The sequence below is a fragment of the Trichoderma ghanense genome, assembly GCF_004382785.1.
Source record: "Trichoderma ghanense strain CCMA-1212 chromosome Unknown scaffold_0, whole genome shotgun sequence".
NCBI lineage: Eukaryota > Fungi > Ascomycota > Sordariomycetes > Hypocreales > Hypocreaceae > Trichoderma > Trichoderma ghanense.
This window is the reverse complement of record NW_027395663.1, coordinates 1,921,203-1,941,038: the sequence shown is the minus strand read 5'-3', so window position 1 is coordinate 1,941,038 and position 19,836 is coordinate 1,921,203. Positions and strand designations below refer to the sequence as shown.

General features: G+C 56.0%; 7 protein-coding genes across 7 annotated transcripts; 4 read left to right on the top strand and 3 right to left on the bottom strand.

Moving 5' to 3' along the window:
* Positions 1 to 163: 163 nt before the first annotated feature.
* On the top strand, positions 164 to 4,875 carry CCMA1212_000658 (Mediator of RNA polymerase II transcription subunit 13; the record flags this gene model as incomplete). The annotated part of the gene is made up of 2 exons (XM_073698119.1): positions 164 to 202; positions 268 to 4,875. The coding sequence occupies 2 exons, from the start codon at positions 164 to 166 to the stop codon at positions 4,873 to 4,875; spliced, it is 4,647 nt and encodes a 1,548-aa protein (XP_073563546.1).
* Positions 4,876 to 5,932: 1,057 nt separating this feature from the next.
* Positions 5,933 to 7,874, top strand: CCMA1212_000657 (uncharacterized protein; the record flags this gene model as incomplete). Its single annotated transcript, XM_073698118.1, has 2 exons — positions 5,933 to 7,047; positions 7,115 to 7,874. 2 exons carry the CDS (start codon positions 5,933 to 5,935, stop codon positions 7,872 to 7,874), a joined length of 1,875 nt encoding a protein of 624 aa, XP_073563455.1.
* Positions 7,875 to 8,069: 195 nt separating this feature from the next.
* CCMA1212_000656 (Nitronate monooxygenase) lies at positions 8,070 to 9,476 on the bottom strand (the record flags this gene model as incomplete). Its single annotated transcript, XM_073698117.1, has 4 exons — positions 8,070 to 8,207; positions 8,277 to 9,088; positions 9,163 to 9,223; positions 9,471 to 9,476. 4 exons carry the CDS (start codon positions 9,474 to 9,476, stop codon positions 8,070 to 8,072), a joined length of 1,017 nt encoding a protein of 338 aa, XP_073563456.1.
* Positions 9,477 to 10,359: 883 nt separating this feature from the next.
* CCMA1212_000655 (Transcriptional regulator ADR1) lies at positions 10,360 to 13,759 on the bottom strand (the record flags this gene model as incomplete). The annotated part of the gene is made up of 5 exons (XM_073698116.1): positions 10,360 to 10,745; positions 10,813 to 11,759; positions 11,824 to 13,050; positions 13,416 to 13,511; positions 13,617 to 13,759. 5 exons carry the CDS (start codon positions 13,757 to 13,759, stop codon positions 10,360 to 10,362), a joined length of 2,799 nt encoding a protein of 932 aa, XP_073563472.1.
* A 1,010-nt stretch (positions 13,760 to 14,769) lies between these two features.
* CCMA1212_000654 (uncharacterized protein) lies at positions 14,770 to 15,258 on the bottom strand (the record flags this gene model as incomplete). The annotated part of the gene is made up of 1 exon (XM_073698115.1): positions 14,770 to 15,258. A coding segment is annotated over one exon (489 nt), but the record flags the coding sequence as incomplete, so codon positions are not given.
* Positions 15,259 to 16,579: 1,321 nt separating this feature from the next.
* On the top strand, positions 16,580 to 17,670 carry CCMA1212_000653 (uncharacterized protein; the record flags this gene model as incomplete). Its single annotated transcript, XM_073698114.1, has 3 exons — positions 16,580 to 16,675; positions 16,939 to 17,186; positions 17,271 to 17,670. 3 exons carry the CDS (start codon positions 16,580 to 16,582, stop codon positions 17,668 to 17,670), a joined length of 744 nt encoding a protein of 247 aa, XP_073563470.1.
* A 91-nt stretch (positions 17,671 to 17,761) lies between these two features.
* CCMA1212_000652 (mRNA cap guanine-N7 methyltransferase) lies at positions 17,762 to 19,625 on the top strand (the record flags this gene model as incomplete). Its single annotated transcript, XM_073698113.1, has 2 exons — positions 17,762 to 17,766; positions 18,113 to 19,625. The coding sequence occupies 2 exons, from the start codon at positions 17,762 to 17,764 to the stop codon at positions 19,623 to 19,625; spliced, it is 1,518 nt and encodes a 505-aa protein (XP_073563471.1).
* Between the last annotated feature and the right edge of the window lie 211 nt (positions 19,626 to 19,836).

Here is a 19,836-nt window from a genome sequence, read left to right as displayed (position 1 = left end):
CTCCTCACAAGTGCGTCTTGAACTCGGCCATCGCCCTCTTCCTCGCCGGCCTCTGTTTCGACCGTTTGCGCGATAGAGCTTGGGACGCCGTGGCTCCGTGTCGACGACGGCCAACTGCGCTGTCACCGGCTGCCACGAGCCGATTTACTTATAAGCAGTCGATATGGATACTGGAGAATATGAAACTAATACACTGTTGATTGTAAGTCTGGCACCTGTCTCGATGGCTTTCCCATCCCCTCCTCCGCGGCTGACCCCAGAGTCTAGAATAATGTCTCGTCGATCGCTTATCGTCTATACGAACCGGCCCCCAATCTGTCGCAAAACTTCGCTTTGAATGCTCTCGATATCGAAAACTCGCTACGGGAAAGGGGCTACGTCGTCTTATACGATGCGACGAAGAGGGGGCTGTGGCACTTTCAGTTTCTTCCCAAGGATGCGAGGTTGGATGATTTGGGCGACGGCCTCGAGTTGCCGCCCGATGTGACCGGACAAGGCCTTGCTGTAAAAGAGCAGGGTGTTATAGAGCCTCCGATAATACAAAAGCCTCGTTCTCAAGCGCCCCAGTCCAGCATCACACCGACGAGCCTCTTGTCGACATCCTCCCCTCTCGAGCAGGCCCACCGTCCGGCCCTCTCATCACCACTACAGACCACCGCGCCCGCTTCGCACGACCAGGATTCGAAAGCGACAATAGCACAGAGGACGCTATACGAAAAGTTCATTGCATCCGTCTTGTCGACGTTATCTACCACGTTCTGTCGCCGAATTGGGGCAATCCCTCTCAACTACCGAACCGTTTTACTCTCTTCAACGGCATACAATGCGCAGCCGCACGCGGTTGCCGTGAGCAGGCCACAGATACTGGGCACTTTTCGAGTCTACTTGACGACAACGGGAGCAATGATGATCAGTCTGGCCCTGACAAAATGCCGAGGGATCTTGTCACTGGACGATGCTATTCCCTCGGGTCTGGCCCCTCCGGGCTATTCTGTTCTTGCGGCTCCTTTTGGCATCATGACTGCTGCCCAGAGTTCTGTTCCTGGCGGTGATGGCTCGATGAGCTTGGCACAGACACCGATGACGCAGTTTTTCAACTTCCGCGGCGGAGCCGATGGACAAGAGTCCGCATGGAAAGAAGCCTGCCTACGATTTCTGAAATACCGGGGCATAGCTGCCTCGACGCTGGAAGGCTGCCTGTGGGTGAATCTCTTCGTCCCTAAGCCAAAGAACCCAGATAGCAAAGGCGATCAGCGACTTCCAAGCGCAAATTCTTCATTCACGCTGCCATGGCCCAGGCGTCTTTGTTTCCGCAAAAGGAACGTCGACGTATCCTCGACCAGCCGTGTGGTGGACGCTGTGTTGAGCGGCCATGAGGAGAGTCACGATCCTCTGGGCAATGCTAGGGGATGGTATGCCTCCGTTACGGAAAGGGAAGAGAAAGCGAAACGGGCCATGGAGCGGGCAGCCAATATTCTCAAGGAGCAGAATCAGAACACGGAATCAAAGACGCCTAAGCCGAGCGGCTTGTCGCCTGTGGCTTTACAGCGTCCCAATACGGCAACAGCTGGCATCATGTATCCAACGCCGCCAGACGGGATTCACCAACCGAATGGCGTAACTCCGTCCATCGACGGCACGTTTTCCAGCCCCGGAAACCCGTTATCGGCACCAATTGTTACAGAGGCAGATGCTATCGTGCAGAATGAGCCACCTAACGGCGACAGTCTTGACCAGCCCCTGGAGTTTGGAGAGTCCAAGAGGCAGCGGAGCGATAGCAATCTCCTTGGTGATGCTGATCAAACATTCGGGGGAGACATAGGAGGGGACATGTTTGACGACAATGCCATTACCGAGGCTGACTTCAACTTCTTCGACGAGAAGCCAGGCGACTTGGATACCGATACTCCCATGGCCGGCGTGCCTGGCTCAGAAATGGCACTCCCTCCACCACCACAAGCCATTGAAGGGACTGTAATCCTAGGCGACGCATCGCCACTTCCCCCGATGCCAATGCCCGCTTCCTTGCCTCATCACCCGCCCGTCCCTTTCTCAGCTCCAATTGCGGCTCAAGCTGCTACTCCTGGTCTCACGCCGATACCTTCACTCGCACCGCCGCCACATGCTACGCTCCCCCCTCCTCCACCGCCTCCCACTCAAGACAGGGTAGTATTTGCCAAACCAGAGCTGAAGCATGCCAGAAGCCAGAACGAAGACCAGGCCCGTCGAAACCGAGCGGAGTTCCGGGTAACGCCTGCGAAACGCGAGTCCAGCCCCTTTGATCCTTATGCGGTGTTTAAGCGTGTTAGGGCATCCCTCAAAATACCAAATCACGATTCTAAGGGGTCCTCTCAGCCTACGTGGAGGAAGGCCAAGATCTTTGAGAGCCTCGACTTTGACCCAGCGTTGCCCTTGATCAATAAGAAGTATGAGCAGGGAGGCCTTTTCGACCCGAGCGCTCTCTCAACGATAGAAAGGATGGAGAAACCGAACGTGGATCTTCGAGCAGTGCCTGAAACTGACTATCTCAAGCGGCATGGCAAACTCAACAGGAAGCCACGGGAGCGACCAATGACTCGAAGTGCCATGAGCAAGCCATACTCCGCACTAGAGTTGCAAGGCTCGACTAGTAGCCCAATGAAACTGGATGGATCAATATCCGAAGGCGAGGAGAGCAGCGTCGAGTCGGACCAGGATGACTCGAGCTACACATCGGACGAGCCCGGTTCACCGCACAAAGCCAGCATCAGGTTGATCAACGGGGACGACGATATCCTCTCTCAGATCACGTCGCTGAGAGATGGCGACATCGAAGAGCCCGATCGCCAACTGGCCATGGAGTTGCCACGGCTCTCCAAGTCTGACATGTCTGGAGTGCCGCTGTCCTCGTTGTTTTCGGATCCGGAACCGCTGACGCTGGACATGGCCTTGGGTGACGACGACATGATCCAGATTGCGCAGATTGTGACGGAACAAGCAGCGACGGGAGGGCTGGACATCTTCAGAGCGTCGGATTTTGAGCCACCTACCCTTTCAGCCAGCCAGAAGCGTCAGGAGCTATCAGCTTACAGCCGAGACGCCTTTCATACGCTGGAAGACGTCGTTGCACAATTCTTTGGAGACACGACGCCGATGCGTCTGAAAGGCTTGTTGGATATCCAGGACGTACCGCTTTTGAGCCAGTTCCAACCACGGCAGATGCCCGGCCGAGAAGGAAATTCCGAGGCCGTGCGGCCAAGCAACCTGTATCAGATCCCGAGCCCGCATTTGGAGGTGCAAAGAGCAGACATGAAACTGTCTGTTTTGCCATCTGCGGTCTCCTTTTGGGAGAGCTTGGGTCTCTCCCCATCTTCCGGTAGCAAGAACATCAACGCGATCTGTGTCTTTCCCGGATGGCCTGGCATGGGAGACAATGTCCAGACATTTCTAGACCGCATCAAGAGTGTGTACGAGTTTCTGAAGCTGGGAAATTTCGATGTGATGCCTCTTGGTGCGGATATGGAACCCGGGCTTCTGCCATACGAGGTTGATCGGATCACCACTTCTCCAGATGCCACCTTGACGGGACATGGGTCGGCCATGATTGAAAGCATGGAAGCGCTGCGCGGACTGTTCACCAGCCTCTCCATCACCGAGACGAACTTTGTCATCTATTTTGTGTACTCGCCGGATAATCCCGGAACCATCATCGAGTCTTGCACGGCTTTCCAGCGGTTTTTCGAAGCTTACCAAAAGATTCTAGCAACCCGAAAGGAGCCTCCTCAGAACGAGCTCGTTCTGCAGCTGGTATCGGCTGATCTGCTCTCTTCACCTACGGCCTTGGTTGTCACTCCGACCTCGGACCTGGTCAGACTCTGCATCGAGACGTATGACCGCTGCACTCTCTTCGGGGGCCCCATGCCGGCGCCGGCAATCAGACTGGAGCAGCTTCTACCGCGCATCATCGATTTCAAGCTGACCACGAACCCTTCAGCGTCGCTCATTCGCGAGAATTCGTGCATTCATGTAGCGTATGCCCAGAGCGTCGACGAGCGATGGATCACGGCGGCGTGGACAGATGACCGGGGGAGCCAGCAAGCGACGGCTTCTTACTGCTTGGCGAGAAAGGGAAAGCCGCCGTCTCGCAACATGAACGACATTGCCCATGAAATATGGGAGACGACACTCGAACTTATATCTGCTTGGAAAGTTCTCTGGAGGGTCATCATAACCAAATGCGGGCCGATGCCACAGCACGAGATGGACTTTTGGGTTGACCTTGCCCGCACCGAGATCAACGCCAAGGTCACGGTAGCTTTGCTTACAGTCGATACGAACCCATCGCTCCAGCTTTTGCCGCCAGTGGTGAGGCTTCCACCACCCTCGGCTGCTCTTCATACGCCGGTCTCCACGCCGCAGCCGAATGTTCTCTCCCCCGAGCAGACTGCCACTCCTGCAACTCCCGCTCGCGAAGCCAATGCGACGGCGGCTACACCTTCTGGCGATGGCGGTGCCTCTAATACGAGCGCTGCCGACGTGGATTCGGACGCCATATTGGTCGACGTAACCGATCAGACGTGGGGAGCCATTGCAGGCCACCGGCTCAGCAACTCTACAAGCATTTTGGAAGTGCAGCCCGCGTTGATCAGCGGCTATCTGATCAAGCGGACGGGAATCAGAGTGGAAGATGCCCCTGTCGCGATGGAAGTCAACTTGGTCTATACGGAAGCAACGCCACGCGTGCACGAGCCCCTCTTCCGAGAGATGTTGGGATACTTCCGAGGGCTGGGTACTCTGGCTCGGGCGCGTGGAGTGGTGGACAGGGAGGCAGACGTGCGGCCCTGGCACGTTGCGGCTGCCGAGAAAGCCGCGCGTGCGTTGTATCTGTTGATGTGACGGAGTTTTCCGTTCTGCGTTGGGACGACGGGGAGGATGAGGGCGAAGATCCAGTTTTTTGTTTTGCTTTGTTCTGTCTTTCATGTTGATACCTTTTGTAACGAGGCATATTGGAAACTACAGCTTTCGAGGCGTTTTTTTGTTTGTTGCCGGCGTTGGAAATGGGCTCGTCGGGGCTGGTGATGGTCCATTTCTTAGCATTGGGGTGATAGAACAGGGGGGGGGGGAAGGAGGTTTGACGATTCTGCATATGCATATGGATAAGTGACGATGTTACGGACTGTAGATAGATCCAACATTTGGTGCATCAGAAGGATTGGTCGCTGGGAGTCAAAGATGACGGTTTTGAGCGTGAGAATGAGGGTTCCGTAGAAGAAACGAGTGAGGGTTGTGAGAGGAAGAGTGGGAGTGAAGCAGCTTCAACTCGTACAGCACGAGTCTGTATCGGAAGGATACCGCGGTGATGCTAATTTGCATCCTATAATCACCAGGGATACAGATAGCAGCTCGGTATCATGTTCAGAATCCTTCTCATCATTACGCTCCGTATTGTTGCAGGATTCATCAAACGTCCAGGTTAGGCAGCATCTTGCCCTTACTAAGGCGACCCGCTAGACGCATGCAAGAACATCCTTTGCCTCCAAAGTCAATCTTCCCCTCTCCTTCACGCGTTCTTGTTCAGCCTCTATTTCGATTAATCCTGCATGAGGCAGAGGAGCAAGGGAGGAGCCTGAAGTGAGTCAGAAAATATTTGCGGATTTGCCACGCCTTGCATAGATTCGCCTTGCATAGATTCGCCTTGCGTCACACTGGTCTCGAGTTTTTAGTGTAAGTTTTAGTGGATGAATGAATCATCATGCAAGGCAGAAATGCGGCGAGATTTCGATTTGATGCTGATAGTCAACGAGCTTCGTTCAAGCACGAAATAGATAAGAAATCATCTGCATGTTCGCACGACGGGATTGCTTTTTGTTTTGCCACTTCATTCTTTTCCGCATGCACGCAAATCTATAGACGTTTGTTTGTTTGTCTGTCTCTTGAAGAGTCATCTAGCATAATGAACAGGCCATCGCTGGCCAATCTGCCCGACGACCTAATCCTCGACATCGTCCAGCATCTCGACACAGCCCGCGATGTGGCCCATCTGGGAAGCACCTCGCGCCATGCCCAAGCAGTCATCAACCAGAGCGGATGGCGGAGCTTCGTGAGGGCCAAGTTCCCCTCCGTGGACACTCACACGGGGCTTCTGGGCGGATGGAACGCCGTGGCAGATCGCCTGACGTATCTGGACCGGTGCTGGGATACGCGTGCGTTCTACCTGACGGTGTACGGGGAGAAGTCGGCGGCCCGGCCCAAGAGGAGGGATTTCGCGAGGAACAGGCAGTCTGTCAACTTCCACTCCGTCATCGATGCCACGACGCTCTTGTCGACGCAGGAGGAGTTGCTGGCGTACGGAGCCGGAGAGAACCTGGTGCTCGGGCGAAGAGGCGTGAGCGGCAAGGGCCAGAGCCGCTGGAGCAAGCTGGGGGGCCGCGAGACGGGGTATGCGGCCGGGACGGGAGACGTGACGGCACTCAGCATCATTGAGCGCCAGGAGTTTCCAGAGGTGGTTGTCGGCAGGGCTGACGGAGATCTCCAGCTGCTGTCCGTCAGGGATGAGGCGCTGTCAGAGGCATCGCAGAGCTTTGCTTCCATACACGACACCGCCGATGCAGCCAAAGCTCCCCTGGCACGAAGGTCTCCCGGGCAGAGGGCGATTTCATGGACTGAGTGGCAAGCCGACGCCAAGTTGCTGGCGAGCTGCAGAAGCTCCGTCCTGACGCTGTACAATCTCTCTGATACCGAGGAAGCGACGCTGAAGCCGGCTCTCTTCTATGATGTGTCGAAGGACAGCTCTGCTGACGAGCTGTCGCTTTTACGGAGCGTCAAGTTCATGGGCCAGGACGTGGTTGCGTGTGGCATTGGTGGCAGCAGCGAGCCCTTGCGATGGGCCAAGGTTCGACCTACGGGGATCGAGTTTTTCAACGCAGCCAAGAATCTCAATCTGAGCGAGGACAGGGCTTCTGCCGATTCAGGGCGACTAGCTGAGAAGACGACGGTGCGAGCCATCCAGCCAGTTGCAAGGATGAATCATAACCTTTTGCTCAGCGCCTGGGATGACGGAAGCCATAGGTAAGATGGACAAGAGCTTAGAATTCCAAGTCCCGCTCGAAGCAGCTAACCCAACATGTAATACCAGGCTTTCTGATTTGCGAACATCTTCAGACCACGATGTCCTGTATCGCGATGGCTTCCAGCCGTACCAAGCCAGCAGCTCCATGCTTGTATACGGATCCGAACGCTTCGTGGCCGGCAACAACTGCAGCCCGGACCTCCGCTTCTTCGACTTTCGTTTCCCCAAGGCGTATCACCACACCAGCGCCATGCCCTGCAGCGCAGACGCGCCCTTCCCCGGACGACCCTATCAGTACGGTGCCGTCAACGACCTCGACGGGCTCCAGCTGGATCCGGTAGACAGGTGCGACCCGTCGTCGTCCGACCGGACATGCACGTGGCACCATCTCTCACGACAAGATAGCTGGCGGCCGGACGCAGTCATGCACATCTACTCCTCCTCCATGGACCGAGTGCACAGCCTGGTCAAAGCGTCGGACCTGTCGACGTCCTTTTACTGCGGCGTCAGAGGAGCTCTCGTGGAGGCGACGTATGCCCTGGCCGAAGACGTGGACGCGGTTACTTCTCGCCGGTCAGCGCCCGAGGGGTGGCAGGCTAGCGATCCGGAGGGCAGAGCGTCGCTGATTGAGACGGGGGTGGGCCGCCGGGATGGAGAGTCGCAGCTCGAGGAGCAGACGCAGACGAGGATGCCGGAGCTGTACTATTACGAGCGGTGGACGATTCCAGAGGCGGATGGCCTGGGAGAGGCGGGAGAGGCGGGGATGAAGAGGCAGACTGGGCGGCGTTTGGACCCGGCGCTGGTGGCGAGCCGAAGGGGCAGATGAGATTAGCACGAGCATCACGATGTACGACCTGGATGAGATTAAAGGGCTGCATAGAGAAAGAAAGGAGGACATGATACAAGGCGTTTATTTGGGAAAATCCTGTGTTCCAGCTTGCTATATTCGCAGAAGAGGGAAAAAAGCAGATTATACATGCATCATCGTCAACCACCTCGACTCATCCAGTCCCCTTGATCCTCACAGCTTCGAGTCCGACACAATCAACGACACCTTCTCCCGCAACGTCGTCTCAGCCTCCTTCTCAATACGAGCAACCAGCTCAGCACACGTCGGAATGTCATGAATGAGACCCATGACCTGGCCCGTCGTCCACACCTGTTTTATCACGACCGTCAACAATCACACCCAAACAAACAATCGAGATCAATGGCAACAAATACTCACCCCATGCTCCGGATCACCATTGATAAAAACCTCCTTGCCCCTCTTCCCGCTCACATACGGCGCCACCTCCGCAAACTCCCCCGTCTTGCTCTCCCTCTCAATCTTGAGCGCCTCCTCGGTGACCTTATTCTTATACAACCTCGTCGTGTTGGTCCACCGCCTCAGCAGCAGCGCCGTGTCCGTCTCCTGGCCCTTGACAATCGCCTCCTTGATGTTGTGATGCACGGGCGCCTCCTGCGTGCACAAGAAGCGCGTCCCCATGTTGATGCCGCACGCGCCGAGCACCAGCGCCGCCGCGAGCCCCTGCCCGTCCGCGAACCCTCCCGACGCAATAAACGGCGTCGTCAGCGTCTGCCGCGCGCGGCCCAGCAGTATGAAGTTTGTAATGTCGCTCTCGCCGACGTGCCCCGCGCACTCGAAGCCGTCGATGCTCAGGAAGTCAACCCCCAGCTTCACCGCGCTCTGCGCATGGCGAATCGTCGTGCACTTGTGCAGCACCGTGATGCCCGCCGCCTTGAGCTGCCGGATGACAGGACCGGGCGAGTTGCCCGCCGTCTCGACAATCTTGACGCCCTCGTCGATGATGGCCTGCGCGTAGGCGGGGTAGTCGGGCGGGAGGAGCGACGGCAGCAGGGTGAGGTTGACGCCGAACGGCTTGTCGGTCAGGGTGCGGCAGCGGCGGATCTCGGCGCGCAGGGCGTCGGGCGTGGGCGAGATGAGGGCCGTGATGATGCCCAGGCCGCCCGCGTTGGAGACGGCCGAGGCGAGGTCTGCGGTGCCGACGTGCATGAGGCCGCCCTGGATGACGGGGACTGCAGCAGGTTCGTTGTCGTCAGCGTGGGAGGGCAAAAGGAAGGGGGGGGGCAACTGGAGGGATGTGGCGTACCGCGGATGCCTAGACGGCGGGTGAGTTCCGTGTTGAAGGGCATCGTGGGACGTTTGGAGGTCTGTCTGGTCGAGATACGGCGGTGATGGTGATTCTATCCTCGAGACACTCTATGCAAAGATGACACAAATAGATCGCCGTCTTTCTTATTCTCGTCTAAGAAGATAATCGCACCACCAATAGATAAGACGACAACAAAAAAAAGAGTGTAAAAGCATCAGCACGAACCCAACATCTCTTTTAAAAAGAAGTAATAGAAGACAACTCCCCCCCAAAGTCCCCCGAAAGCAGAACGGGGAATGCATTACCGTCATGCCGAGGCACGTTTCGTTTCGCTCCCGGCTGACGTTACCCCAGAGAGCGAGGGTCCCTTTAGCGGAAAGCGTTCACCCCCACTGGCGTCTTCCCCCCCCACTTGCATTCTGATGCGCTTCGGCCCCCGCGTTTTCTCATTCTCCGGCTGTTGTTCTTGCTTCACATGCAAATTGTCAGCCAGCTACTGTACCTACAATCTGGTGAGGATTTGATGCGTTGTTGGCATGATGCATCACTTATGAAATTGAGGTGCATTCACATCCTTTGGACTTATACTTGGCCGGTAGGTAATTCCATAGAGCACGTGGAATTCGAGTCATAGGAGAACGCAGACAAGAGATGGTTGTCTTGTCGTGCGCTTTTGTCTTCTGGGGATCAGTAATCCTGCCAGGGTCGGTGGAGCTGCGTCTTCCGTCTTCCCTCGGTTTGTCGTCCTCTCTTCCGTACTTCATCAACTGGCCAGTCAACTTCAATGTCGACTATTGATACATTCGTCAGCCTCTCAGCTACAGGTTAGCCACCATTTCTGTTGACTTGCATGCGTTGTACGCCACGAACGTGTTATAGAGGAGGGGGCGATCCTTCATCTCTAGCAACTATCCACCCGTTACACATACACAAAATCCTACTCCCCAACCTACGTATCCATCCGAATCCCGCTCTCATCCAATGTCTGCCCAAAACGACATGATATGTACAATTTGTTGTCCCACATTCTCAGAATCAGATATCCGTCCCATCTATGCGAGCTAGCCAGCTCTAGCATGGTATCCTGTGTGCCCAAAGAACCAACGCCCGTCGCCTCCCAATGCGACACCCATCGCCCGTCCTCCAAGCACTTCATCGAAATCTCGCCAGTGAATCTTCAGTGCCACCGAAGCATCAAGTCATGGCCGCACTTGGTGCCAAGGCCACGCGGTCTCTCGGCTTGTCCACCAGATCAGCGTATCCGTCCAAGCTGGCACCCATCGTCTTGATCATGTCAAAGATGTGAGTGCCCTTGAACGTCTCGCTCCAGAGGCGCACAACTGCACTTGCGAGCTGTCTCAGCTTCATGGGATCCGTGGTGGCTGCCTCCAACTGCGGGTTTGCACTTGCACCAGTCAAGGATGGATCAACGGGAACGGCGAATTCCGTTTCGTCCAGCATTCTTCTCACTGTCTCCAAAAGATTTTTCTCGTCGAAAGTGATGGGAGCGTCAGATGGCGTGAGAGACCCTAGCGTCAGAAGCCACTTGGCTAGAAGAAGCGCACACTCAAAATTGCACACTGCAAAGGCACATGGTCAGCTTTCAGTTACACCAGAACCGAGTATCACAGAGACAAGTAGACTTACACGAATGCTGGATGCTCCATTCTGTAGACTTGGTCCTCGCCACATAGTTGACGCCCGCCTTGACCAGCATGGACAACGCATGAACGGCTTGAAACACCGCTCCGTGGAGCCGCACACTGCGCACAAGCAGAGGGGTGGAAATCATGGCCGATGCCATCAGCATCGAGTCCCTCGTCTGCAGCTCTTTGCTCGGAGGAGTGTCGCTGTACAGTCGAATGTACGCAAGACGCAAAAGGGCCGTTGCATTATACGCCAGCAGTCCGCCGGGAGAAAAGTCCGTGCTGGCAAAGGGCCCGGAGCCCGTGGCGAGAAGATAGTGATGCTGCTCGACCGTGGTATGCCATACCCGTAGCGCCTGCGTGACTTCTTCCACATCCTCTGGCTTCAAGGTACGCTGCGCCTCAAACGGCAGGCCGGCCGCCAGTGACGTCTGCTTCAAGAAGTACACGTGCTGGATCAGCACGTGGATGAGCACGTAGAATCCCAGCGACGACAGATGGTTTGGCAGCCCTTGGTTGGTTCGGCCAAACAGCCGCGCAATGGCCTCGTGAACGGTAATCTCCACCATGGGCGTCGATTGCCGCAGCTCTTGCCACTGCCACGCCGTTTCCGCCCTCCAGAGCCTGGCAGGAAGAGGCAGCGAGAGTTTGAGCTCAGACGTGACCAGCAGAGGCGGCAAATCGTATGCGATGCTGCAGAGGTTGAAGAAGGAGTAAGCAATCAGCTTGGTCCTGGTCGCCCCTTCACGCTTGATCCAAGCATCCCAGTCTGTCACGCTTGCCTGGCTAATGTCCTCGGTGAGACCCTCCTCTCGGATCAGAATTGCCAGCGTGCTCTGAAGCGACAGCGCCTCGTTGAGGATTGTCTTGGCCCCCCAGAGGCCGACGGAGAAAAGCAGTAGGACGGCTTGAATTGTTTCCAGTCGAGATTGGGGCGTATTTGGAGAACTATTTTGAGATGGTGAATGAGCATGAAGAAATCCATCATAGGACATCAGTGATGTATACTTACTAAGGCTCTCGATGTGTGTCCTGGGTGATTGGCCTCTCCGACTGCGCCGACGCAAACGAGTGCCGGTAGGAAGTGCTGGGCGAAGGCCGCGTCGAGTGAGGACTGTAAGATGAGGCGTTGGGCAAAAGAGCATGAATCTCCGAGCTATGCCGCCGTCGAATCTGCTCCATTGCGACCGACTTGGCGGCATACCAAAGGGCATAGCCCCTCTTGCTCTCGAATCTGTACTGCGCTCCAACAGCTAGAATGGCGAGAAGCAACTCCGGGGCGAGCTCCGTGGGGGACAGCGTGGGCAGGTGAAGAAAGGGCAGCTGCTCGTGGAATCCGCTAATGTATCCCTCCAAGAAGCGAGTGAGCGTGTAGCGAGAGGGAAAGACAAAGTCGGCCGGCAGCACGGCCGAGAACTCCTCAAGACGGTTCTTGATGATACCGTGGTCGACCACCGAGATTCGGAGAGGCGACCGCGATGGCTCCTCGTGTAAGCGGGAGCTCGGCTCCTGTGCATCAGGGGCTAGGGACCCAAAGCGGGAGGGGAGTTGCGAATTTGGCTTGGAATTGCCACGCTGGAAGACGGCCGGCGATCGCGCAAAGAAGTTCATCTGCTGATCAGGCTCAAAGTGGGGAGGAAGGAAGTGCTGCGGCGTCGTGTAGTCGTCAAGGAACAGGTTGTAATCCTCGTACGACGGCTGCTGGGGCTGAGGCCCAAATCCAGCCGTGAGAATGGGCGGATCTGCTCTCGCGCGGTCCCCGTACCCCTCGATGGTGTCCGGATAGCTCTTGACCCTGGCGTGTGTCGGGGGCTGCTGGGGCATATCGTTGAGCAAGGGCTGCATGGTGTTGACCTCGGTCGCCAGGGCGGCATCAGAAAGAAGATCAAGATTGCAAGCTGCAGTTCGAGCCGCTACCTGGGGGTTCTGCTGACCAAGATGACCCCCTCCATCTGAACTCATGGATCCGTGGTGATACGGCGGTGGAGGGGCCTGTGCCTGTTGCTGCTGTTGCTGCTGCTGTTGCGGCGGCGATGGCTGTGGAGGGAGCAGCGTGGTGGTGGTAGGGGCAGGCGGAGGGGGCGGCCGCAGCCGGTGAATTCCCATGGCATCGAGGTCGACATGGCCATCGGAAAGAGATGGCTTGTGTAGAGACGTGCCGGAGAGCTTCCTCGGCCGAGAGGGGTCCTTGTGGCCTTCATTTAGGTGAACGAGCTTCTCGTGCCGGACGAGAAGATCACTGATGTCCATGTAAGTAAGTGTAGCCCAACACAAGCCGGGACAATGTAAGTGCAGCGAGGAGACGGGCAGTGTCGAGTGGATCAAGGCGAAAAGAATAACAGGACTTGAGGCTTAGGGCATGAAGCTTAGAGTGAGGCTAGAGGTGACAGTTTGGAAGAGGGGAAAGGGGGGATATGTAATGCAATGAGGAGACGCGGGTACCGGTATTGGTACAAGCACCACATAAAGAGACATGGTATCGCATCACATCATACCGATCCGAACAGTAGGGTGTACATGAGGAGGAAGACGGGGGTTGATAAGAAAAATGACAAACGAAAGAAGATGGGAATAAGGCGAATGTGTTGGAAGGAGGCAACTTACCGACGCCCAAAGGTTTTCCCACAGCGGTCCCAGCCGCAGGAAAAGGGCTTCTCCTTAGTATGTGTTCTCTCGTGTCTTTGGACATGTTCGACGCGTCTGAAACTCGGGGAGAAGAAGGTCATGTGAGCAACACGGCACGATAGCAGCAACAGAGTCGGACAAGCACAAATAGCAGCACTTGGCGGAGCGGGCTAGACTGACCTGAATCGCTTGCTACAATACTTGCAAGGCAACGTCTTGGGTTTCTGGTTGCGATTCTCGCCCATCTCGGCCATGGCAAGGGCGGTGGGTTGGTTTGGCGGAGGCAGAGCGACCGGGCCGTCCATGGCTTGGAGCGGGAGCATTACGAGCGGAAGCGAGCAGGCCGTCAAGGTATGGTATAAGCGACAAGGAGCGGCGAGGCAGCGAGACAGGCTGCACAGAATTGGGGGGTCGGAGGAGGTGGAGGATGTGGGGGAATGGGACGGGATGGGATGGGATGGGATGGGGATGAGATCAGATCAAGGGACGGCAGCTCGAGCAAACAACAGCCAGACAGCCGGACAGGCAGGTGGACGGAGCATCAACAGGATCCGACTTCGAGAGACGATGAGACAAGGCCCAGGGGAGACAGCAGTGTGGGGTCAGCTGGATTGGCTCTCGGTCTGATAATCTGTAACCGCAGTGGCCCAGAGGAAGAGATGACCGGCTATGTAGCCAGACTGGGGGGAAGAGGTAGAGGCAGAGGTAGAGGCAGAGGTAGAGGCAGAGGTAGAGGCAGAGGTAGAGGCAGAGGTAGAGGCAGAGGCAGAGGCAGAGGTAGAGGCAGAGGCAGAGGGGGAGAGAGGGAGGGCAGTGGGAGAGAGACACAGCCCAATCAACAACAGACAAGCAAGTAGCCGGCAGCAAGCAGGCAAACAACACGCAGCGAGTAACAGTCGAGGCTCTGCCGTCCCGTCAGAGAAACGTGGGTCGAGTCCGAGTCCGAATCCAAGTCGAGGCAATGCGAGGCGAGGCAAGTTCGAATCGAGCCGCAGGCTGGCGTGCTCAGCAAGGTTCGGCTGGCAGCGGGTGTTTTGCTTCGTTCTGCAGATGGAGGAACGAGGCGAGATGTGATGGATGGAGCACAGACGGCAGAGGAAAAAGGGCCCGGCGACTTGATCCGACCAGCCAGCTCGAAGAAAACAAAGCGAGCGATACACGAGACAGACAAAAGCCCGGCCTTGGATTAGCCAGGATCCTCCCCCAGGCGGCTATTATAACGTGGAGCCGCGACAGGGCCACAGCTCTCCCGAGTTGGAGGCAGCTCTGGGCGGAGGACGGCGCACGAAGTCGTATCGGGGCAAAGGACCAGCTCAAGTACGATTTTCTTGGCTCATCGGTCGCGTGCCGCCATCCGTCGTGGTTGGAGATGGCGGGAGAGCAGATGGGGGAAATATTGGAAACAAAAATTAATCCTTGGTGCTGGGGCGTCGCCTGGAAGTCGGGGTTGGAAGCCGGTCTGCTGCAACGGGTGGTGTGTTTTTGACCGGCAGAAAACGAGCGATAGGTGACCAGGTACTGAAAGTACCTCCTGTGCCAAGGCAAAAGCGCTGATGACGACCAGTAATAACACTGTCAATCCCGGCGGAGGATGACAGCTGCCCGGAAAAGAGGACAGGACGTTGACGGGATTGAAGCAAACAGTCGAGTGTCTTGGAATACGGGATGCTACAAGGGCCAGGGTTGGTGCCAAGCGGGGAAAGCTGAGGGGGAAGCAGCCAAAAGAGCAGGCTAGAGGCCGTGGGGAGAAGCGGAGAGAGAGGGGGAAGTTGGTTGGGAGAGAAGAGAGAGTGTGAGTGAGTGAGGAGGAAAAAAGAGGCAGAGTGCCGGCCCATGACACAACAACAAACCCTGACGTACGACAAACGGCCCTAGACTGTTTAGACTGTTTAGGCTTGTTAGACTAGCAGAGTATTCAAGTAATATGGTAGGCCAAGTTGTGATGGGCTTTTGGGATGGTGCATGTGCTAGGCCAGCCTCGGCAAGACGGAGATCTCGAGTGTCACGCTGTGATGGTGGTATGAGTTGCTAGAAGAAGAGGCTGTCCTAGCTATTATCTATACAAGAGCTGTGAGTAGCGGTGAAAAGAGAGTCTACCTGAACCGACTCCTCGTGAGTAGACTGCTCAGAGTGAAGCGTCTCTTTCTCTTCTTCTTCTCCTCACCTCCCAGAGGAATCCGTCTGGTCATAGTACATAGAGCAAACTGATCATCGATGGCTCCAGCTGATGTCGTCTGTGGGGGCTCTGGAGCGGTGGGGACCGTACAGGCCTTGTATGGAGAAGTCCGTCCACTGGCACGATACCCCACGGGGAGACCAGCATCATTCGGTAATTGGTTTCTTTTTTTCTTTTTTCTTTTTTTCTTTTCCCCTCTGCTGCTGCTGCGCTTCCCGACTCTCGTGCTCAATTTTCATCATGCATGCATGCACGCAACATGCGCTTTTACTAGACGGTGCGCGGACCACAGAGTACCGAGTACTACCGACCGACAAGAGGTGTTGCATCTGGATTATGTCAGCGCATGCCCTCACCTCGACTCCATAAATCAATTACAGCTGCGAACTGCTCCAGATTGCAAGAAAATGACAAAAGAGGCGCGGTGCGGGACAGACTTCTCTTCAGTTTCAGCCAACTCGAATGTTGACAACGGGCGGAGCGCCAAGTTGGGAGCTCAATCTTCCATCCCGTTTGGGCATGACGGTGAGTTGTGGCGTCGAGAGCATATGATGCATCATCTTCAGTCGCCTCCATTCACAAACCACTGCACTTGACCGACAGGGTGTGCTTCTTGTTACGTATCCCTTCCATGTCGACATGGTGCTTCAACTGCAAGGCAACTCTAGTCACCGTTAACCGAGAAGGAGTGAGAAACTGTCTGTGGCCAACTGCAGTTACTTGGACGGCTTTCATCGTGATTCCTCGTCTTGAGAGTATAAGATGTGTGGTGAATAAGCTCTCTTGATGACTGCGTCTCGACGCTGGTAAATGTGCCAATCTCATTGTCAAGGCAAATGGGATGGACCAAATCATGTGCATAGGTCCAGGATTTGCTCCTGATGATCCGTAGATGTCAAAGGACATGCATACCAACTCATCCCCTCGGTTTAGCATCCAATACTCACCTGTTCCATAACCAACCATCATGGATCCAGACACTTCCATGGACGCAGAGATCCCATTTGATCTCAACGCCCACGTGCAACAGGATGTCATAATGGGCCACCTTGCCGATATCAATGTGAGTTCAAGCCAAGGTCCTGGAGGCGTACCGCAAGACAGACGGAACGTCGCTTTCATCTTTCGATTCTGTCGCGTATACGCCGACTCTGTCGTCTAAAACACCGCGTTCTGTGCTTCAGGCCAAGGAGCAGATAATGGACTCAGCAATCAGACTGCTTGAGCTTACAGCTGGACCGTCTAAAACGGTAGCAATCGCATGTTCTCAGGCAAGATCTCATTCTGGGGGAAAGACGAGATTGCCATGCTTGATGCTGATACCAGGCTCTCAGAGGGCTCCTCCACTTCAAGATGTTCGATCTCGTGCCGGAGGATGGGTCAATTCTGTTCCACGACCTTGCAGATGAAGCCAAGGTACCAGCCTCTGAGCTCGCGCGGATGCTCCGAATGGTAATGGTGCATCATATCTTCGTCGAAAGCACAAAGAACCATGTTCACCATGATAACTTCTCAAGGATGCTTGCCAAAGACAAAATATTTCCTTCGAGGCCTTTCCTTTTTCTTCCATGTTGGTATGCCGGCTTCAGCCAAGGCAGTAGATACGGATGAACAGCCGTTGACATTTCCTGCCTTACTAAGGTATACCTTACTTGAAGCTCGGCTTTTGCAGCCCGTGTTGATTTGGCTGAGCAATTTTTCTCATCTTCGCCTCGACGCCACTTCTCCTCAAGACAAGCTCAATCTCATGACGGAGATGGTAATGATAAGAAACCCGGCTCTCTCGACCAGGATCAGAGTCCGTGCTCAAGATGCTCTGACACCCGGGTTTATCTTATGATTGGGATGTTGCATCGCAAATCGATCGTGCAGGTTGTGGATATGCTAGAGGATATTTCCGAACTCATGAACGACTCGTGGCTCATCATTGTCGACTCTATCCTGCCTGATCCAGGCGAGACGCCATTGGCCGTGTGGCATTGTCTTGACATGGCCATGCGGCAATTGCAGAATTTTGGCGATAGGACTCTGAGCGAACTCGAGAACCTTGCAGAATAAGCAAGTAAATAAAGGAGGTCATACTCTCAAGTGTCACACCTTTTGACCGGGCACTACATTTGCTACCGTCGTCTTTCGCGTCAAGAGTCTCATGGAGTTGCTGAAAGAATGAACATTGTAGATGTTGGTTTATCGACTATTTGATTGGCAAGGATTGATACAAGTGAGAGAAAGATGTTTTATGCAAACTCGCCTTGGTACATGACGTTTCGATTGAGACAGGCATTGTGTGTGGATGCGGTGAAAAGTGCAGGCTCCAGTGCTACAGCACGTCTCCCGCTATCAGTGCCGCTTATCAAACTTTGGGCCTGAGCTTAAACATCAACTTCCCAACTGCGGAAACCTTACCTTGAACGCTTCTCCATCATCACCAAACATCACTCTGTGCCCCTTCGATTGAACAACAACCCCACAAAGAAAACCCAAACTTGCCTCATTACAGAAAATCTTGCTTTACAATGGCCGGCCACGACTCCGATCCCGATTCTCCTCCCCCTGCGAGGAGGAACAACAAGCGCCCAGCTGAAGACGACGACGACCTCCCCCAGCCCTACAACGCAAACTCCCTCCAGGCGCCCAAGCGACGCGCCATCTCACCCTCCGAGCAGCCGCGGAAACTGAAGCGACCGGGAGCGCGCGCGCGCTTCTCCGAGGCCGAGCGAGAGGCCATCCGCCAGCGCCAGCTCGAGCGCGATCGCCAAGCCGCCGAGGCCGCTGCCACCCAGGCGGCCGAGGAGAACAAGATCCGGGGCATCAACGATGTCGTTCGGGAGCACTACAACAGCGTGCCCGAGCGCGGGCGCGACTGGCGGACCCGCGAGAGCAAGATCAAGGGCCTGCGCGTCTTCAACAACTGGGTCAAGAGCTGCATCATCCAGCGCTACTCGCCCGACGAAGACCACACGCCCGGGTCGCGAGAGATGGGCCGGTCCAGCGGCAAGGAGCTCCTCGTCCTCGACATTGGCTGCGGAAAGGGCGGTGACCTCAGCAAATGGCAGCAGGCGCCGCAGCCGATCCAGCTCTACGTCGGCCTGGACCCGGCCAACGTGAGCATCGAGCAGGCGAGAGACCGGTATAGACAGATGGCGTCTCGCGGAGGTCGAGGCCATCGCGGAGGGCGATTCAACAGACCCCCGCCTCGCCTCTTTGACGCGCGGTTCCACGTCAAGGACTGCTACTCGGAGAGCATTGAGGACGTGGAGATCATCCGGCAGGTCGGCTTCGACCCGTCCACCATGAACCGCCGCGGCTTCGACGTCGTCAGCATGATGTTCTCGATGCACTACGCTTTCGAATCCGAGAAGAACGCCCGCACCATGCTCAGGAACGTTGCCGGCGCGCTCAAAAAGGGCGGCCGCTTCATCGGCTGCATCCCCAACTCCGACGTCCTCGGCGAGCGCGTCCGGGCCTTCAACGCCAAAATGGCCGCCAAGCGCGAGGCCAAGAACGGCGCGAGCGGAGGAGACGAAAAGGCTGCACAACAAAACGGAGAGGGCGCCTCTACCACGCCCACCTCCACCCCCCCTCCCCAGGCCGCCACCGACGCCGCAGAGCAGGAGGACGGCGAGCTGGAAGAGGGCGAGGCCGAGCCGACCGCCGAATGGGGCAACTCCATCTACCGCGTGCGCTTCCCCGGCAAGACCCCCGAAGACGGCGTCTTCCGTCCCGCCTTCGGCTGGAAGTACAACTTCTTCCTGGACGAGGCCGTCGAGGAGGTCCCCGAGTACGTCGTCCCCTGGGAGGCGTTCCGCGCGCTGGCCGAGGACTTCAACCTGGAGCTGCAGTTCCACAAGCCCTTCCTCGAGATCTGGGAGACGGAGAAGGACGACCAGGAGCTGGGACCGCTGAGCGAGAGGATGGGGGTCAGGGAGAGGGGGACTGGGAGGCTGCTTGTTTCCGACGAGGAGATGGAGGCGGCGAGCTTTTACGTCGGCTTCTGCTTCTACAAGGTATAGTCTTTGCTGCCTGCTCTGCTCCGCGTTGATGCACCATTCTACAACCCGTACACCGCTCATAGGATCATGATTTCTTCTGCTGCCTCACTCCATCAGCCAAAGGGTTTTGCTTCTGATTAGCTACCGAGGGAGGACTTGGAATAAAAAAGAAGCCGGCATGGCTGTTATTTGTGTTCAATAAATCCGCTATATATAAATGTTGTACCTAACA